The 20,616-nt window shown below is 45.8% G+C and overlaps 1 protein-coding gene across 16 annotated transcripts in view; it reads right to left on the bottom strand.

Annotated features, from left to right (window-relative positions):
- Positions 1-2,936: 2,936 nt before the first annotated feature.
- The window catches only part of eya1 (EYA transcriptional coactivator and phosphatase 1), a 59,403-nt gene continuing 41,723 nt past the window's right edge, over positions 2,937-20,616 (bottom strand). For 8 of the 16 annotated variants that reach the window (XM_044032511.1, XM_044032495.1, XM_044032548.1 and 5 more), the window contains 9 exons: positions 20,457-20,599; positions 19,606-19,689; positions 16,408-16,497; positions 7,424-7,482; positions 7,170-7,330; positions 6,829-6,943; positions 6,364-6,485; positions 5,471-5,571; positions 2,937-3,209 (listed from right to left, as the gene is read on the bottom strand). In XM_044032511.1, the coding sequence (XP_043888446.1) occupies positions 3,129-3,209; positions 5,471-5,571; positions 6,364-6,485; positions 6,829-6,943; positions 7,170-7,330; positions 7,424-7,482; positions 16,408-16,497; positions 19,606-19,689; positions 20,457-20,599 (956 nt within the window). In that variant the 3' untranslated portion in view covers positions 2,937-3,128. The remainder of the gene's footprint in view (positions 3,210-5,470; positions 5,572-6,363; positions 6,486-6,828; positions 6,944-7,169; positions 7,331-7,423; positions 7,483-16,407; positions 16,498-19,605; positions 19,690-20,456; positions 20,600-20,616) is intronic. The other 8 variants (XM_044032521.1, XM_044032557.1, XM_044032539.1 and 5 more) reach the window with 1 other exon arrangement.

Raw genomic sequence — 20,616 nt, 5'->3', positions numbered from 1 at the left:
GGGTCACTGTTGCTGGTACATTCCAGCGGTAGCAGTCCGACTTTCCTCGTCCAGGCTGGCAGACGCATACCCTTGGACATCACTCCCACTCCACAGAACACAATTGATATTAAACGGCGCTAAATAAAATTCCACGGATGCTTAATTCTCCAACGCGGTTTTGGAGGCCCGACGCTTTCTTCCCTGTCCAGGCTTTTGTTACACACTGGACTCTCTTAGCTGTGACCACCTCATAAAATTGGCCTCATAAATATTTTTCATGTGTTATTTAAACGAACCCAACTCTCTATGACTTGGAGTGGTTAGATATATGTAAATTGTGCATGGAGGCTCCTGCAGACATACGCTACAAGCCTGGAGCTGTTCCCCGTGTTTGGCTGGACACTGGCTTGGCTTCAGGAGCCTCAAGAATGTGTGACGCACGTTAGACATTGTTGAGGCTATCGCGGAAAAAAAAAAAGCGCCCGTTTTTCTCGCAGGGCAAAAAAAATATCTAAAATATCAGAAACCACAAAAAATGTAAAGAGCCCTTGCTTGCTTCTTAAAGTCACATGCGCTATTCCTAACATAAGTCAGAGCGTTATGTAAGTATGCTTGCAATTTAGAAGTTGCCTTGATGTAAAAAATATTTTATAGCCGCTATTGTGTGGATTTAAAGACGTGATTAGCATGTGGGTGTCGAGTGTTTGGTCTAGACTTGCAGCAGCTCCAGTTTCTCTTTGCTTCCTACTAGGATTAGTGGCTGAGGCCTGTGACATCAGTGTCAGTCTCTGGACATTAGTGGCACATAGTAATGTCATTCCAGAAATAAGAATAATACACAATGGAAAGATATGAAAATATACAACAAAAGGTTCAAATGGGGGAAAAAAAAAAAAAGCTCAGAAAGCGTTCAACAGTTCACAAATCAGTTTTATTAATTTAAACACAATCAAATAATAATGTCAAAAAAAACATCTGTACACATATTTTGCAGACACAACAATCTTTTGCGTTTCACAATGAGGCCCATGTAGTGTAAAGTATTTCCAGTTTGCATTTATGATTGCAACATAATTAAAAAAGAACAAAAAAAAGCGTACTGTATGAATCTATAAAACATTTCCTCTATTTACCTACCATTACCTTGATCTAGCAGCAATATGTAGATACCCTGCAGCACAGGGGGGAGAAGTTGTTTTGAGTAGATGGGGGAGGTGGGGGTGTAAGGGAGAAGAGAGCAACAGAGAGGGATCCAAATTGAAATGTAAAGGCCAGCAGTGACCATGTGCAAAGGAGGAAAAAAATTAGAAACACGAGTCGGTTTCTGCTTAAGAAATTCACAGTCGATAGCACATGTCCTGTATGTTCACAAACCCCTCGAAGTTAGTGGCTTTTCTCTAAACGTTAATTATGGTTTCCCCATCCACAGATGTAAAAGCGCTATGGAAAGCACTTCATGTAGTTCAGCGACTTCAAAAAAAAACAAAACACAGGGACACAGAATGTATTTTCAACGTCGAAATAAAAACACTACATCATACAAAAATGACGCTTGCTGTACAAGAGTTTTCATAACGCTTGTATAAAAGATAATAAAACCTATCCAAGCCTGCTTATTTAAATATGAGATTTATTCAAATTTTCCCGTCGTACACGGCTCCGGCGGGCGGCAGCAAAACTGCCACGTGCCGTTTTTCAAAAAACAGTTAAGTTTGCGTTTGCAAATACATGGGGGTCAGGGCTGCAAGCTGGTGAAATGCCGCGAGGACACAAGTTGTGAGCTACCTTTCTGAATAACTACAAGAAAACATAAATATTTCTTTCCCTGTGAAATTTTGTCTAAAAAGGACTTGGAGTTTAGGAGGTCGACCTGTTCTGCTATTTCACGCTGTGACTGATAGTTTCCAGTAAGGATGAGACACATCACAGAGTCAGATGAAGAGTCATTGACACTTGACATCCATGCTTTTGGTCTTGACAAAACGAAACAAAAACTATTTTTTATCACAAAATCCCATTATCTACACATTTGTTTACTGAACAAAACGTTAACACATCAACACTTCCAGGCGTCGCCGCACAAGCTCATGTGCGATGGGACGCCCTTTTTTTTTTTTATTTTATTTCACTTCCATGAAGAAGCATTGCCGCCTTTCAAGAGCATGTACCTAAATGAATATAGGAAGGAATAGTCCAGTGATTACAAACTTACACACACACAAAAAAAAGAAAAGATTTCCTCTGTACACGATTGTCTCAGCATTGTAAATAAAGTTTTTTGTCATTTTCTTAAATTATTAGAAAACCCCCTCTTTTGTTTCTTCCATAAATGTCTTCCTCTCGCTGCGACGGAAATGAATAGTACTTTGTAAAAAGGCACGAGTCTTTTCGTCGTCGAGGTGCCTTCTCGGCGGCACGGCGCCGCTCACAAAGTCTCCGTTCATAAATAAGAAGCCCGGGACGCCCCGGGACGACAGTTAACAGAGGAGCAGTCGCTTTGTCTGTCTGTCCCATGACAGAGCGGAGGATAAAAAGTAGGTGACAGATAAGGGAACGGGAAAGAGACGGGAGGTGACGAGCAGAGGTTTTAAAAAGAGGGGTGCGGAGAAATGTCACCACCAGTAGTCAAGGGCCTGTGGTTTTTACTGTAGCTGAGTTCTGTGGCGAGGTGAGGCGAGGCGAGGCAGCGAGGCCATCAGTAGCTCTGCTCTCCTCACAGGTGTGAACCCTGACAGAGTCCCGGCACAAACAGGAGGCCGTAAAACACTTTGACAGCTTCAGAAAGCAGCCAATTCACAGTAACCAGGGCAAGCAGCTGCAGCGCCGTAAATTCACCTCTCTCTCTCTCTCTCTCTCTCCTTCGCTTCCAGAAAAAAAAAGTTTAGGGTTAAGACGAAGTGTGACCGTATGTCAGCACATTAACCGTGTGCTCAGCCTTCTTTTTTTCTTTTTTCTTTTTCCATTCACCTTCTTCTTTCCTTCCTGTGAAGTGGAAGACAGACGCCAGGCAGCGCGCGGGGGGGGGCTTCTTTTTTTTTCTGAGCTGTGGAGTCTGCGGCAAAGCATGGGGATGGGGCTGGAGGGCGAAGGTGAAAGGTTGCAGGGTGTGCTGAGGTGGAGCAGGGTGTACGATTGTTGGTGCAGTGCTACAAGTACTCCAGGTCTAGAGCGTGGTGGAGGGCCATGAGGTCTGAATGGCTGGAGATCCTCCAAAAGGGCATGTTGTGCTGTGGACGGGGGAAAAAAAAAGCATCATACTGTATTAAGTTTTATTATCATTAAAAAAAACACAAATGTTAAATATTTTCTAAGCGTGGAATTATAACTCATTTATTAAAAGAAAAGAAATCGTTCAGGCTACAGATTAGAAAACTGTCGATTTATTACTTTTCCCTGTTTGACACAGTTGAGATCCTGAAGAAACCAGTTCATTGTGGTTTTGAACTTAAAATAGACACAGAAACATTATGCAAATGTGACACAGAACACACAGCAATTGTGTGTAATGTCTCACAGTGTGTTTGCAAATATGAACCTTTGATATATCCAAAAAAAAGAAAATTATATCTCACTATATATTATATATTTGCTATGGAATTCTTGCACAGCAAATTAAAAACACATATTTAAAAAAAACAAAACTTATTTGACTGAGATAGAGATTTTCACTTTAAAAAATACAATTCTAATATAAAAGGAAGATTTACACTGCAGCTTTGACGGTGAATAAACAAGGTAAAACTGGTTGGACCATCTTTCTGCTCGCAGCTCTGCAGCTTAACATCACATCTGTGCCTCTGACTTAGTTGCACGTGTGACATTTTACCACTAAACCACCGACCAGTGCCTGCTGGACGTCGACCTCCTGCCTGCTGCTGTGTGTTTTTTAGCACAGTGCAAATGAGCAGTTGGTTCACAAGCAGGAGGACGGAGAGAAACCCGAGTCGCAGAGAATGAAAGGAGCTTGTCAGGTAGAGTCCTGGGCTCCTCCAGTGTGTGGAGCCCATTACCCTCCCTTATCAAAGGTATGGCCTCTCCCAGGCATATGTTCCGCTTAGGAGAGCCTGCACTGACCCTTAAAAAGCTCTTTGCTTTTTGTTTTGTAAATTGTCTTTGCTTTTAAGTTTAAAAGCTGGAGATGTTATCTCCGCCTCCTCTCCCTGCCAATGGTAATAACTGAAGGCGGAATTGTTTCAGGGATTTTTTTCTCTTTTCCTGAGGTGAAGGAATGAGGGCCCCGAAAGAACTTTTAGACGTCTTGCTTTTGTAGTTCCACGCAGCGTCACGTCGTATATGTGCCTCCTGACGGGTGAAATTGTTGTGTTATTACACGTCCTCTCTGATGTTGACACAGAAACCTTTTACCGCATGGCGTGTCGTGGGACTCTTGATGGGGGGGGGGGAGAAAACGCCTCAACCTTCCATCAATGTCACACTCCAACAACTCAAGACTGAGTAAAAATATTTGCATCTTTTTTTCTGCAATCATTCCCTCAAGACTATTTTCCCAGGGCACATTTGCTTTCCATAATAACACAGGGCTATTGCTTTACACACTTATCCGGGGTAAAGGTTGCTACGTCTTCTGAATCGCCGCCTAATCACTCTTCATCTGTCCGCACGCTTCTGCCCATTGTTTACTGAGAAACAGGTGAAAAAGGAGCTGGAGGCTTTTCAAAGGGAAACTCCACGTCTTCTCTTCAACACCGCGGCTCCCCAGACCTGTCGGCCAAATATGCTCCTGAGCCGCTGATTAATTTGCTAATGAATATGTGTTTGCTGCGTGCTGCTTGCATGTGGCATTTGGTTTGCGTCCAAACCTGACAGAGGCTCCGAATACACAAATGATCCGGCAAGAGCCGACAAGCGGGCGCGGAGAGCGGGCAAATCCTGCGATTCACCTGAACCGATACCGTCATGTTCCCTGAGAAAGGCGCAGGAAAACGTTGGCTGTGATCCCTTCTTCGTCGGTCTCGTGCTAACAAGCCCGCCATCGCGGTAAATATTCTATTTTCATCAACAATGATTTAAGTCTCCTTTATGCGTGCTCTATTTACGACGGGCCTTCAACGTGCCTGAAAGGGCCTGTCTAGCGTTACACATACGGCATTCATGCTGCTCACGGCAGCGAGCTGGAATATATAATTATGCCATCTTTGCCGTCCCCTGCTCTGTAAACCTGAGATGGTGGAGGAAGAGCCCTGATTACACACTACAGACTCTTGCTCTTGTACTTGGATGAACTATAAGACGATAAACGCATGCAAGTAAAGGAGGACTGCGGAGGAGGAGAGCTGGAGCACTGATTACTCTCTTTGCGTCGTTACGGCAGGTATGTTTTCTGCTCCGTAGGCATTCACGGTGAACTCTCGACCTTATGGAAAGCAATCACAAGTCCAAACATTATCATTTCTCCTCGCTCCGTGTCCTTCTGATTAATGCTTTCACCACAAGACACCACTGCATGCATTATACCATGAGCTCTTACCTTTTTGGAGCCTTGCTCCTCTTCCACGCCGTCTCCAACGACAATGTAAACAACTTTCCTCCCGAACCTCTGAATTACTCTCTCAAAGCAGCTCTCCTTCCCTGTGAAGGAGCGGATAGAGAGATGTAAGTGGAGCGTTGCATGGATGCAAACAGACACACACGTGCAAACGTTTGCAAAGACAAACGGGAAAAGGCATCGAGTTGATTCAGAGGCGCGGGGCGACAAGAGCCCCCCCGTTTAAAAACACCACAAACACAAACCGGGGCTGAGTGTAAACACTTGGAGCTCAGCATGAAGATGTGATAAGATCGGCCCTTTAGATAAAGACAATTTGAAAAGCATTAACCCACTCCTTTATCCTCCTCAAGAATGGGAATTAAATCAGCTAGACAAGCATGCTGCAGGAGCTTTTTTTGAAAAGTGCCAAGGAACCCTGAGCTGAACCCTGAGCTGATGGGCCTGAAAATGGCACGGGAGTGAAGCTTGATGTTTATTTTGCATTTGAAACACTGAAGAAGGGGAAAGACCAGAGGAAAGAGCAGGGGAGGAAGAGGGGAAGAGGCAAGGGGGTCCTGTTGCTGTGGAATGACATAAATGTGCAGAAGTGGTTTCATATGCAGAGACTGAGCAGGAGAGGCCTGGGGAGGCCCAGCAAAGGCCCAGCTCCAGAAAAATAATCCCAGGCTGATTAGGCCGAATCCTTCATAGAGGAACATCAACCCTCTCCGGTGACTGAATCTCCCACCCTGTCCACACCTCCGCCCTGTCACTGAGGTAGCATATGTGTCTTAACTGTTTACACTCACACGGCTAAAATAGCAAGCCCTCGTGATCGATCGTTGACAGAAGAGAGACACGGCGGACAAACAAAGACACTTCCGGATATTTACCTATTTTGGTTGCGCTATAAATATTCTCGATGGGGAAGACAATTCCCAAGCCATAGAGCAAGACCTTAGCCAGGGCAGGGATGAGCTGCGTGGTGGTCACCAAGATATTCACACAGTTTGACCTGAATTAGAGAAGCAGAGGAGGAGAGAAAGAGGGGATGACATCAGTTTTAAATCACTCCCAGGGAGGACAAAAGAAAAACACGGCGTCTTGACAATGCGCACAAAAGCAATGTATCAGTTGTTCAAAACATGCTCTCAAAAGAAAGACTGTATCTAAAAGTCAAATCTCTTAACACACTTATTTTCCTAAATCAAAGAACGAAGCCTGTCCAAAGGACAAATTTGGAGCGTTGGTGTTTTCTTTAATAGCATGGGAGCATGGGGTTGACTTATTTACACCACATGCGAGTCTATGCATGTGCGGTGTGGGACTGGGTACAATTTTCCTCGCTGGAGTCCTACCTTGAGTGGATTAATGTTAGTGCTTTCAGTGCCAGTGTTAACCAGGAGTCCGTCAAGGCTTCAATTTCTGCTCGCAATTGCAACCAGGCTTCCCTTTTGGCTGGTCCCAGCAGACCTGAAATGCAGGGTAACATTGTTTGGGTTGGACCAGCCCTCTAAATACCACTGAAATTTTCAAAATTTACCCTGACCAAGTGCTGTGGCATATGAACTTTCAGAACACACACACACACACACTCACACTCACACTCACACTCAGACACACAAATGCTCACACATCACAATTTTTTTATTTCTACTGGACAGATGTGTACAGAGCAGCGCTGCTTGCTGGGGATTACCTCCAACGTTATTTTTGTAGGTGGTGTAGATTTCTTTTACTCGTCTGTAGCGGAAGGCCAGTTTCCTCATCCAGTCCACGCCCCCTCGCACCCCTGTGGCCAGACACAGGTTGGCACTGGTCGCCGCTGCGTGGAAGCCGTCGGCGCCGAAGTTGTACGTACTGAAATAGGAAAACGAAAGAAAAATTAGATCACTTGGCGCAAGCTACCTCCTTATTGATGATCTTTATATATGTAGATGTTTGTGTGCTTACCTCAGATCCTGGCCATTGTCGTCGGAGGACACGTCGTCGATGTGTACCTGGTCACATTCCTGCAAAACAAGAACCAAAAAAAATGTGACATTTGAGTGATGTGAAAAAATTCATTAGTCCGGAATTTGTGCTCCGGCCTGACACTTTTTTCCTTTAATCCTCCTTAACCTTGACCTTTCGAATCACCCCTTTAATTTATGTTTCTGAATGGGTTGCAACCACTAGAGGGGTCCAAAGACATGCACACACACACACACACACACACACAGACTTAACAAAGAAAAGACTAAACCAGCAATTTCTGACTGTCTCCAGTTTTGCATTTGAACAAACATAACAACATAACACACAGTAGAAGGGTGCAGCCAAATACTGTGAATAATGTGGTACTAAGGGTCCGTGTGTGAGCATCTCTAAACATGTGTACACACTCCTCCTCCTCCCCTCTGGGGGTGTTCCCGGCCGGGCTGGTCTTGGAAAGGTAGAGGGATTCTGCAGCTCTGCGCTGATTTCACTAGTACACAGTAACACAATCCAGACTTTCTGGTAAATGTAACCTACTAGAAAAATTGAACCTGATGCTAACCGCCAATGAAATTATGACCTCTGATTGCTGCTGCGCCACACACCAACACAGCCCCGGGGCCAGTCAGCCAGCCGGCCGGCAAGAGAGCGCAGGAGAAAGCAGACTAAAAATCTGTTATTAGTTTTCCATTTATAGGAACACTCCAGTGCCTCCCCCTTCCTCCTCCTCCTCCTCCTCCTCCTGCTGCTGCTCTCTCTGCCCTGTGCAGCCAGCTTGCAAATGTGAAGGAGTCCTGCCTTGGCATTGAGATCAACACATTTCACACTGGACAAGGCAGAGAATCTAGTTAAGATGGCAACAAAAGCTTCTTAGGCAACAGCCTGGTTAAGAGCAAAACGCTTTGATGACGATGGTGACGTCCTCTAATGTAGGACAAAAACACAGAGAAGTGTCTAAAGGAATTTTACCAGAAAGCAACAGGTTTTCAAATTGGCGATGTCACTGCCAGAAGTTGGTCTCCACTGATTTAAGTTATGTGAGAAGTAATAATTGAATCTTGAAAGACTGAATTCCTCCATGCCTAACTTTAAAAACTCCCAACTTTGGAAGCGTTTTAAATTGAGGTTTCATCCGGCAGTTAAGACACCCAAACACAGAAAAGGACTTCCTTGTTTTAAGTCAATCTAACCGAGGCCAAATGCTGACGTTATTGCATTCCTCTCTAATGCTCGCGCAGGGTAAGGGTAAGGGCTTTGGACCGTAAACCTTTTTTATTTTACTGGTTCCCCTCTGAACAAATTTTTCATCTCCCTGGATTTGCGGGGAGAGGGAGGGGAGAGCGACGTGAGGAGAAACTCAAACCAGCTGTTCTTTAACAGAATTAAAATCTTGACCCCCAACCCCAGCTCTAATGCAGCCATTCTCTCGCCAAGCCTCTCCCAGCAAGCCCCGAGATCCAAAGAGGAAAAGACTTTGACCCCGTGAACCCTCTCCCCTCCTCTCCGGGGCTCCAGCACCCCGATAAGGGGGTGGGAGGGCAGAGAGGTGGATATGGAGGAGAGCGGCGGGGCAAACGCGGAGTCCAAAGTGACCTCACATGGAGCGAGGCCTGTGTTCCAGAAGATGGACTGCCAGTTGGAGCTGGGGTGCAGGCGGGGGCTCGTAGCTCTGTCGGCCTAATCTGTTTCCAGACACTCACTAGCAAATCTTTAATAGATGAAGAAAGCGGCAATTTGTCCCGACGTGGTGATCATCTGCTGGGAACAAACTTGTGAATAATTTATGTTCACAAAGAAGTTTTCCTCAGAGCAGAGCGTGAGCCAGAAGTACAAGATGTGCTTAATTCCTTAAGTCGTGCAGGCATGTCTGTTTGTTTAGGAAAACAAAAGCCACCCCCTGGGTTAAGCACCACATAAAGCCGTATTTCAAAGACCTCCCATTCTGGTGCAAGTGAGTGGAATGCTTCTATTATCCAGTAATTACCCGCTGATGAGTCTAACACAATCAGACAACTGCACAAGCCCCTGCCACCTCTTTCACGTCAGTACAAGGCCATTTATTCCCACTCCTTTCCTCTATCATTGCCTAATTACATGCTGTCTCCTGGTACCTTGTCGCGTGAAAACAGTTCCTCATTTTATTTCTCCTACGTCATGTGTTTCTCAAGAGTCCGACACCCAGCATGGATCAAAACAGTCATCCGAGAACAATATTACTCAGCCCGTCAATTATGGGCGTGCTCAAGGTGACGTGGCACAAAATTTAAACTGGATATACACAAGTATATTTGAGTTATTAGGACGAACTGCAGCCATAATAAAAGCTGCGTGATTATGAATGATTTCACTGATTTGCACATGTGCGTAAGGCTAATAAACACGGTTTATTTGAATAGTTTGAAGTTTGAATTTTATCCTCTTCAGGACCTAATGAGGCAGAACGTCATTTCTGAGGAACTGGTTGAGTTCAGGGTTAACATTAGGGTTTAGGCATTAAATGGTTATGGTTAAGTCACTGCAGTGTCCTAAGAAGAATGGCTGCGCAAACCTGTGTGTGCGTGTGCTGAGAATAAAAGGAGAGGGCTGCTGGAAAACTGCACAGGCTCCGACAATTACTGTTCCCAGCTGGGGCTGGCATAAACCTCTGCACTGGCTCCCAGGGAGGACTGGAGAAGGTAATAGAGGAGGTGGCTGTGGGTAATGTCGTACAGTAAGCCTTACACATACTCATTAGGAGCCACTTCTGAAGGCCCCATAAACACCATAGAGCCATTGAACGGTGCAGGTTCAAGTCAGTTAAGTGCAGTCACAAGAGTCAAAGTGGTACAAGGAACAATGAAAAACAATTACAGGGAGGTGGATTTTTTTTTTTACTAAGTGGTGGATTCAGTGGCTGAAGGTGTCAAATGAAAACCAGCGTTGTCGGACTGCTGGATTATTAAATGTCCAAGAAACAGAAAAAGGATTTGACAAATGGAAAGTAAAAACCCACGGTAATGTGTTTCTTTAAGAAATAAGTGCCTCTTTGTAATTAAAAAACTCTTAGTAGTTAATAAGAATAATTCATAAGCAACAAACCTTCTGTTCAGACCGTACGTTGAAGAGAAATTAGAGCAAAATGAAATATTGTGTCCGGCTAAAAACCAGATTTAAAAAACCCCAAACCATATTAAAATCTAATTTCTCAAAGTTGGACCAACGCACGTGCAAGCTCCACATTTCCCATCCCCTGGCTTTGACCCGGAAAATAGCAGAAGCAGCCAGTACAAGGAAGAAGAAGAAAACAGCAAAATCCACATTGGTGCTTTTTAGGACTGAGGACACTGAATGAACGGAAGAAAGACACACAACAGCGCTCAAAATGCCACCGCATCTGCAGCATAAACAAACGTGTTTCATTAACAAAGAAGTTAATAAAAAACAAAGTCACTTTCACTTTCTAACTGATATAAGTGTTGTTTGTGCAACACTAACAATAGGATGACGAGCCTTCAACGCGGTGACAAATTAAGGGGAACAGAAATCCAGGAATGTCTTGGAACCTTCCGAACATCTCTTTTCGCTCTCTGTTCTCCTCTCGCCAAGCAAACAGTGGTCCCTCTAAAACCTACAATCACCACTAACTTGCACCAGATGTTCCTACTGTACTGCAGGAGTGAAGACTGTCCACAAGAAGCCGTCACAATTACTCCTTCCGCAATCCCCATTGGCTGCATCTTTCAGTGACAAAAACACAAACGCTTTATCTGCACAGGAAGGGGGGAAACGGAAGTGCACGACTGAAGCCAGGGCGAGTCCATCGCTGCGTCGCTCACTCGCGCCCTTCCTCTTGCTGTCTCACCACTGGTCCGCTGACAACTTCTCACCGGGGAGGAAGTTATCAGAGCCCTCTTTGTTCCTTTGGCATCTGTCATTAGGCAATCAGCAGTGTCGGACGGCGTCTTCCTGTAGCTCTGGAAAGAGCTCCGAGTGGTGACTGCAGCAGTCAGAGCCAGACAGGAGCAAAAAACCCTCAGCGTGTAACGCATGTTACCATCACACAGGAAGGGCCGCACTATCTGAATTAACCTTTAGACCCCCTTTACCCCATTAAGGTCACCGACATGTGGACAGCAAGCTGCCCTCAGTCTCCTGCTTTCTTTCTCTCTCTCTCTCTCAGGTGAGCTGCCGGGGAGGGGGTGGGTGGTCAGAACCAGTGTAAGCGACAACAGCCGTCATCACGGAATTCTTTCTGACCCTACAGCCTAATGCCATGTGAAAAAGACTCATCCATGGTTCGCAGGTTCTCAATACTACCACTCCACCGGCAGAGGCTGTCATCCCCCCCCAAACCCCCCTCCGCCCCGTGGTCTGTGACCCCCAGCAACTTCCTTCTCTGTTCCCACCACAGGCACCCTTGTCTGGGGGAGAAGGGTGCAGAAGGCAGGAGGAGGAGCTGTGATTACCTGGGGGTTGAACACAGGATGTGGGCAACAAAGGAAGAGTTCTTCGAAACCCACTTCATTCCAATCCACAATCTGTGCTTGAACAGTCATGGAATTCAAACAGCAGCGCCAAACAAAGCACAGGTATAGAGCTGTCTATGCTGGTTTTACAAAAAAGAAAAAGAAATCACACGATCCCGAGGGGGGGATGCAGAGGGAAAGGCATGAACCCGGGCTGAATTTGAACGAAACGGTCTGCAGAGTGCCGTTATGAAAGTTGGAAAAGAAGTAAAAGTAAACTCCACAGGTAGCGTAGAGCAACACATAAATTGGTTACGCGTGATGGACGAGCTGCCCCTTATTATTTCCTATTTTTTGGCAATGCAAAAATAATGGCGCTCAAAAGAGAGCGCCATTAAATTCAATATCAAATCTCAGTCATTACAGAGTCCCCGCCCCCTCCGTGCAACAAATGTATCAGCAGAGAAACAGTTCACTCCTGCCAAGGAAACCTTGTTTGGACAAATCGGTCCAACTGACTTCTCTCTTCTCGTCTGCCACAGACCATACTGGGCAGGTGCTCCGTCATCTTTTAAATATCGATGGTAAGAAATCTTAAATATCATAATTTGTCACCAGACATGTTATTCTTTCCACGCGCACGCTCCACCCCGATTGGTGCTTGCGCGGGCTATGTTGTGATAACGGGTAAAGGCGGGGAGTAAGGTGGAGCAAAGACTGACAAAGTGGCTTTCAAACCTCCACTGTCTCTCTGTAGTCTCTCCAAAACACATCAGTGGCCCCCGCTTTGAGACCTGATGGAGTCGTGTCAAGGACGTGACAGAAGTGCTGCATCAGTGGCCAGGCCAATTAGGAAATACCCACATCACTGTGTTCAGACCTAAAGGAGAACATCTGACAAAACACGCCATGTAGCAAATGTTCACGTATACAGTTGCAATTCGGTTGAAGCAGCCTAAGTTATTTTGAAATGGGGGGGAGAAAAGAAACTGTTTCACTGGGAATAAAATCACACACACAAGGAAAATGAAATAAAACCTTGCAATCATATGAAGTGGCAAGTGCAGGATCTGACCCGCTACAGTGGGACATAAAACCAACAGAACGGCTCCACGCTAAGAGGCTCTGGAGGGCCATTTCAGCCATTAGGAGGAGGTAACCGTGCATTTCACGGCATTTCTCATTAACAAGCAGACCCTGGGTGAGAGTGACAGAGGAGGTTTAAAACCTGCGAGGGCAGAGTGGGAGCCATAAAGGCGATTCAGCTCAGTGAGTCACTGAACACGGTGCATGTATGCATGTTCAAGGGTGAGAGTTTTTAAACTCTCATTTACTGCCTGCACTTGTGTACATGACGACTTTGCAGTGTTTAGAGTGTGTGTGTGTGTGTGTGTGAGAGAGAGAGCTGCACGCAGCATGGAGGCATCAGTGGACTAATTTAAAATGTTCCCACCTTTGGAGAACTCTCCCTCCTTCTCTCACTGTGAGTGGTTTGCCCCCGTGCCCTTTATCCTCCAGACAGGGAGTGTTGTTTTCTCACCCCGGGAGGGGGGAGACGGCAGCCCCCGTACCCCACTGAGAAGGGGAGCACAGGGGGCTTGGCCAACGACACCGAGGCCTCTGGTTCCCACATACTGCTCAGTGTTAGGGTTCGGGCCGCAGCGGCGCACCTCCAGTAAACTCACACCCCGAGTCGCAGCAGAGCTGTCAGTCTTCCCAGTGAGCTCTGCGTCAGTGGGCTTCATTACACACATCACTTTAGACCATCAATTAACTCACCCCCGCGCTACACTTCCAGCCGGGAGACGGCATCCGATGCAGCGAAAGAACAACAAACGTTCCTAGTAATTAAATTATCAAAACACAATTCCGAAAAAGTTTTTTTAAGTTAGTCTGAATGGAATGAATGGAAATCAATGCAGTGTAAACCCGTATGTGTGTGTGTGTGTGTGTGTGTGTGTGTGAATGAAGGCTGGGCCGTGTTGATAGAGCTGGTGAGTGACGATTCAGAGGAAAGTCATAAAAAGAAAGAGGGCATGCCGGAGGGGTCAACAGGGATCAGTTTCACCCTTACGTCTCTCTCTCTCTCTCTCTCTCTCTCTCTCTCTCCGTCTTACTCCTCTGACCTTTTTCAGGATCAGCACACTCTCTCTCTCTCTTTTCATTCACTGCTTAATGGCCAGTTCACAAAAGATTTCCCCTCCTGTTCCACACGCACGCACACACATCCAAGTGGAGTAGAATATTATGCTTAATCATGACGTTTAAAGGGCTGTAAAAACCCCTTATGAGTTCATAACTGATGTATGAAGTGTAATTAGTGGAGGCAACTAACACTGAACTGCATATACCGTGATGATTTAAGGAAGCGGAGTCCATATTTAATGTTCCTGCGCAGAGTCTGGCAGGACAACAGGGTGAAGAATTAGATGGGCCACTCACACACTGTTAGGGCCACTAACTCTGCACCTGTGTTTCTGCACAGCCTCTGGGGTCTCCCTTTATGGCTTAGACTAAATTAGATGGACCATATGCATTTCTGCACATGCTTAAATACATAACTGCTGCTGGCCGCGGTATTTATAGCTGGACTCCATTTAGCTCTATCTTAGATGGACGACTGTAAATCAGCGGACAGGAAACACAACTGGTTAGGCATCGCTGAGAACTGGCACTTAACACTCAGACTGGGCCAAGTCACTTTAAGAGAGAAGGTCTCTGTGCCTTCAACTAAATGTCACTCCTCCTTTGGTGTGATTGGTAATGACAAAGTGTCTGCAGAGAGGTCTTTACGTTGCACTATTTAACCTCTATTTATACTGAGAGTCGCGATGGAAAAAGAAAATAAAAAATCCTCAGCTCGTAAGAAACTTAAATAATTTGATTACCGAGACAGAGCAGAACACATTTTATAAGCAGCCTGCGCGGCCAATTCATCTGTGAGCAGTTTCATCACACATGAAAAGAAATCAAAACACAGGACAGATGTTGAGCGAAACCACATTTAAGCGTTGTCACAAACTTTTTTAAATGATTGGGGCACATCTATTAAATAAAGTGCAGCTACAATGGATTCTACATGGCCTGGGCATAAGGGAATATTTAACCAGCCAATTGCAGCCAATTAACTTTGATCACTATGACGGCTTTTGGAATCTCAGTCACTTGTCTCTTGCTTCCCTAAAGGGCTGTCGCGATAATCGCAAAAACGAGACTATCACAGAAGAAGAAGAAGAAGGAAAGATATCACACTCCCGCACATGAGGTTGCGTATCAAGACGGGTTCAGAGAGAAGCAATGACCGCTGCACTGGTGACTAAACAGGTGTCGTGTCCCTTTAAGACAGGGGTGTCAAACTTGTTTTAGTTCAGGGGGCCACAGACGACGCACTCTGATCTCAAGTGGGCCGGAGACAGAAAAACAACAAGATCTCTAAATTGTTCTCTTTTGTTTCACATTAAATTATTTTTTACAAAACATATGACGAACGAACGCAAATGAGATGTCTATGCCTAAGTTTACCATTTACTCATGTGCATGACAACTTACAGATCACACTGGAACAAAACATGTCGTCACAGGTATCTGGAACCGAAAAGTAAGTCACCCGCCGGATCGGAGGGTCCGATCCGGCCCGGGGGGGGAACCTGAGAGCAAGTCCTACACTGTGACTGTGATCAGTCCGCTGGAAAAACACTCGTTTACACATACAAACACAAGTGTGAAAGTGGACGACATAAACGCCCGACAGACACTGTTACACGGACGCAGAAGATATTAGAGAGGGAAGACGGCGGGAGTGTTGATCTCTGCAGCTGCTCTGTATGTGTTACAATATCGGACATGCGCTGCTATTGCATACTGTGGTTTTAAGCCACTTTCGTTTACCGTGGTGAAAAGTGTTTTTTTTCCACCCTCCTCATCCCTGGGTTTTCGTCACGCGGCGACGCCGAGCTCGGCGGTGAGTGATGAGTGGGTGAATATGAATAAATGTTTCTGAACACAGTCCAAGACTCTCTGACCCGCTTTCCTTCTCACTAAAGCAGAGCAGACACCACCATCACACACGGACACACCTACTATTCCGGTGCCCCAGGGGCAGATTGTACACAAGCAGTACATGAATCGGGAGTAAAGAGGCATGGGAGAATAGACTGCGGGGGGATTTCGTGCTGTGACGGGGGAGCGTGTAGTGTAGGTGGACAGCGACACCAAGCACACAGCATGACACACACACAAGACAGAGTGGCCACAGAAACACTAGAGCCTGACAAATTGCACTGGCTGTAAGGGAGTGGGAGGGAGCTGGAGGTGGGTGCGGGACTGGTGACCTGGGGACGACAGAGACTGACAGCACATGTAAAATTCATGGTGTCCCTTGTGCTCTGAGGTCATACTTCACCACTGTGTGACTGATCACTGAGTAACAGACTCCGCACGATAAAAAAAAAAAAAATGACACGTGAATTGAAATGGACTGTTCTGAAGCGACAGAGAACACAAACACACACCCACCTCTAAGTCGTTGAAGAACAAGTGTGTGTCGGCCAAGTTGAAGATCATTTCCTCCATCCTCAGGCCTAGTGATACAGATGTGGGTGGATCCTGGAAAAAAAAGAAAAAAAAAAGGAAAAAAGCAATTAAATACCGAATATTTTTTCTGCATAATATTCCTCAGCAGGCTATTCCCGTAAAAATAAGACATTAGCTGGGCTTGAAAGTTTCAGCCTCTGTTTACGACGCTCTGAAAGCGACTGAAATAGTCGTCAGAAATGCCACAGACTTGAATGAATGCAGTAAAAGCATGTCTCTTCTCAGGAGGGGGGGGGGGCAGTTCAGAAGAGACACCGGGGTCACAGTCACGTCGTAAATTAGCCATTCTCCACATACTTGTGCCGATGCATCGTTTGATTGCTCTGTACGTGACGGAAAACACAGTTCACGCACGAGATGTGTTTTTTCTTTAGAGTGATACATAACTCAAATGTGAGGTAAATAACAGATCATTCATCTGGATTCAATAAAATCGTGATCTCCGTCAGTCATGTGACGGGTGCTCTGACGGTGATATGGTTGCACTGTCTGTAAGACAATACCCAGAGAGGAGGGAACTACACTGTAAATAGTTAATGAGACGGTGACAGTGTGTGTGCGATTTTTAAATTTAAGTTCAGGGAGAAAAAACATCCCAATTTTTTTTTTATTAATTAGCTAAAAAGAAGCACTTCCATTGTTTTTGTTATTCCACAAATTGAATTTTTATCTTACATCTCTTATCAGCCGATCGCCTTTCGGCAAAGGATGAAGGCAGACAATGGCAGGCCAAAGAGGAGGATTTTCAGCAGCTGCACGAGACTTACGTTAAACACAGGCTCGGCAGGACCAGGACCAGGAGTGGGGATTACAGAGTTAAACCACCTGAAGACACACCTGAGCTTTCCACTGATTAGCTGTCACGCCCGACAATGCTCGTGTTTTTACTAAAAATGACAAGGACAAACCACACAAGTAGACCTCAATCCCCGTCTTAAACTCCCAGGTCAAATCAATCTTTCAGTCAGAATTCATCAAAAAAAAATAATTAGCCGTGCGACGTCAGCAGCGGAGAGCAGCGCCCTCTTCCCGGAGTCCGCTCGCCGCTGGATGACTTAGCGCTACGGAGCTGGTTTGGTGGGAAACAACAAGTGAATCCTTTCCCAATTAAATCTAAACAATCAGTCAGTGAGGGAGTTAAGAATACAAGCAGGCCAGAAGGCCAAAGTGCTGCTGCTGTCATTGCTCCGGCACCACCTGTCCCGAGATGTCAGTGCCATCCACAGGGGCGCCAAGTACCCTCCTCCTCCACCCCCCACTACACCAATAACTACCCCCACCCACTTTAAGCTCCAGCTCTGTCCAGCCCAATATGAGTACAGCTGGCCTCAGCCATCAGCTTTATGGGGGTGAGCTGCCTAGATGCCAATTAAAAGAGCTGATAAGAACAGCAGTGTGTTTATGTGTGCATGAGGGTGAGGAGAGGGAGAGAGAGAGAGGGTGGGAGGTCACAGTGAGAGAGAGAAAGTGTCGATGTGTCCTCACTAAGATTCACATCTATTTATAGGAAGTGCAAAGCAGCAGGGAGGGAAATCTATTTACTCACTTTTTTTTTGTTGAGGCCACTAAGACGGGACGAATAATGGACGGGAGGGAGGAGAAGTGGGAGAGGTTGTGGTTGTGGGGAGGGGGGAAAGTTGGGTCTTTACACGGTGGCTGTTTCAAAGATCTGCATTTGCGATAGGCATTGTGGGGAGCACGCGGTGCGGTTTCTGTGAGTAAACACGTCTTCCCCCTCTTATTCTATTTCTTTGTGCCGATGGTGTCGGCAGGTTGGTCGGAGCATGAAAGGGCGGCGGGGGGAGGAAAAAATGGTCAAAACGGGACTGAAATGGGCACCGGAGGAGAAAGACAGGGAACAAAAGAGAGAGCAGAGTGAGAGGGACTCTAGCGGCTGTCACATCCTATAGCTGAGCTCTGATGGAATGGGCCCTTATGGAGTCAGGAGTGTTTCCTGTTTCAGAGGAGCACACAGGAGACCCTGTGTATGCATGTGTGTGTGTGTGTGTGTGTGTGTGTGTGTGTGTGTGTGGGGTTGAAGAGTCCCTCATCACTGAGCCTTAGCCGTCTAAGCCTTAGCACTCTGTCTCTCTCTCTCTCTCTCTTTCTACCCAGCATGCAGGGCTGAGAATAAAGTAAATAAACAGTGGAGGGTCGCGGGGCAGCCCTCTTTCACCCCAAAAACAAAACACTGCCCCCATCAAATACCCCCTCATACCAGAACAAAGGCACAGAGCATGGGCCGCAGACACTGGGCTGTCTGACGTGTGAGGAGCAAATATCTCATTCCCAGCTTCAAAAGCAGACACTTCCATAACCCAAGAAATAAATAAAAGGTGATTTGAAATCCTACTTTGATCACAGTAAATTTTGAATTTGTCATTCATTTATATTCATAGTTTTTGTGTACTTTATCCGAATGGGAAAATCATGAGATGATGACGCTTTAAGTAATCTATATAGAACCTATGACCTCAACAGAACCATGAGAATATCATTCTGCCGTATTTCCCAAATTGTTTGTTTGGAGGGTTTAAATTTAGCGAAGCAATTTACATGGAACAACAAACAGCAAAGCCCAGAGAAGCAAACTTCACAGGGACATGGGACAGAGCAGACCCTCAGTTTTACATATGTATACACGCACTTATATATCTCTGCTGAATTACACTCTCTCTCTCTCCCTCCCTCGCTCTCTTGCCAAGCTCTCCAGGGAGATCCCTGTCTGAAAGGGATGGATTGAGGAGCACTTAATTAAACTAACAATGTGGCATTTCTGAAGGAGAAAGGAACACTTAAGACGTGTCAATAGACACCCCGAGTGCAACTGTTGTGAGCCCCTACAGCCGAGCCCCGAGCAGCCATGCGTAAATCCAACAGCTGCAAAGAGCACTCAAATATTTGTCAAGCCTTGTTGGACCTATTAAAAAAGAAATAATTATCTGTACACCGAGTTCTGCTCGCTCCTCTCGAGGCCTCGAGGCACAGTGAAATCCAACCTCCTCTCAATAGCACCACCACCCCCCCCCACCCCCCATATTTATTATTTTTTTTAACCCTTTTTGATATGTACGTGTTCTTGCTGATAAGCGGCTGCTGCCACAGTCTGATGTCACTCACCCGTCCGTATCTGTTGGCATAAGAACCCGTGAGCAAGGAATGGAAAACGATGATTGTTTCATCCAGGTCCCAGATGAAAACTCGCTGGAGAGATGGTGGTGGTGGTGGTGGTGGGGGAGGGGGAGGGGGTGCAGAAACAAAGAAAAACAGAGAGAAAAGAGGCAAAATCAATGGTGCACTCTGTAGGACTGCAAGGTGATCCTCCTGGTCAATAGGCCAGGAGCGTGTATTTGTGCGCCACAGGGACCCAGAGATCCATTTGCTTGTGTTGGTCACCACAACACTGGCCCACCCCCCGGCCCCCCTCACCCCGCCACATGCTTTCCAGCCTTTGCCCTTTACATTAGAGTAATCAATAGCGACAAACTAATTAACTCGATATGTTAACATACCATGATGTCAGCAATATAATGGGGTGCCATTAACCTTGTTCTAATTCATATCATATTAATGAAGAGCCCGTCTGAGTTACCGAGAGTTCACTGTGACATATGCTCATCAGCGAGCATTTAACACGGTTAGTCACGGGTTAGCTAATATTGTAATCTTTGAAGTGAATAATATATAAATATATATATATGTATATATTATTCACTTCACTCGCGCATTCACACGCCCTATTATATTATTTACAAGGGATATATATGAGAGCTTAATAAAAGATGTTTAGTGAAGTCATATATTCCACGATGCATTAATAATGCAAATAGAGTTAGGGAATCAAATCTTTAAGTATTAATGCCCGTCAAGTGTTAAACCTGGTGTGGCAGCCCATATAGTAAGTAGATTAGTGTCCGTGTGCCTCAGACAGGGCGAGGCAGTCTGTCGCCACGGCAGCGGGCTCACCCTACCTCAAGGTCAGAGTCGGGAGGCGGTGATGGGTTGTTGTTCCTTCTTCCCCGGCCACGTGACTTTCCATCCGAGGCCCGGCGCAATCGATCCGAATCTGAATCTTTAATGGGGGTTGATGGACTGTGGATGGTACTGTACTCTGCTGGAAGAAAGAGAAGA

The sequence above is a fragment of the Solea senegalensis genome, linkage group LG1 (genome assembly GCF_019176455.1).
Source record: "Solea senegalensis isolate Sse05_10M linkage group LG1, IFAPA_SoseM_1, whole genome shotgun sequence".
NCBI lineage: Eukaryota > Metazoa > Chordata > Actinopteri > Pleuronectiformes > Soleidae > Solea > Solea senegalensis.
Note: the sequence above shows the minus strand (reverse complement) of the source record. Positions and strands in the feature narration are given on the sequence as shown.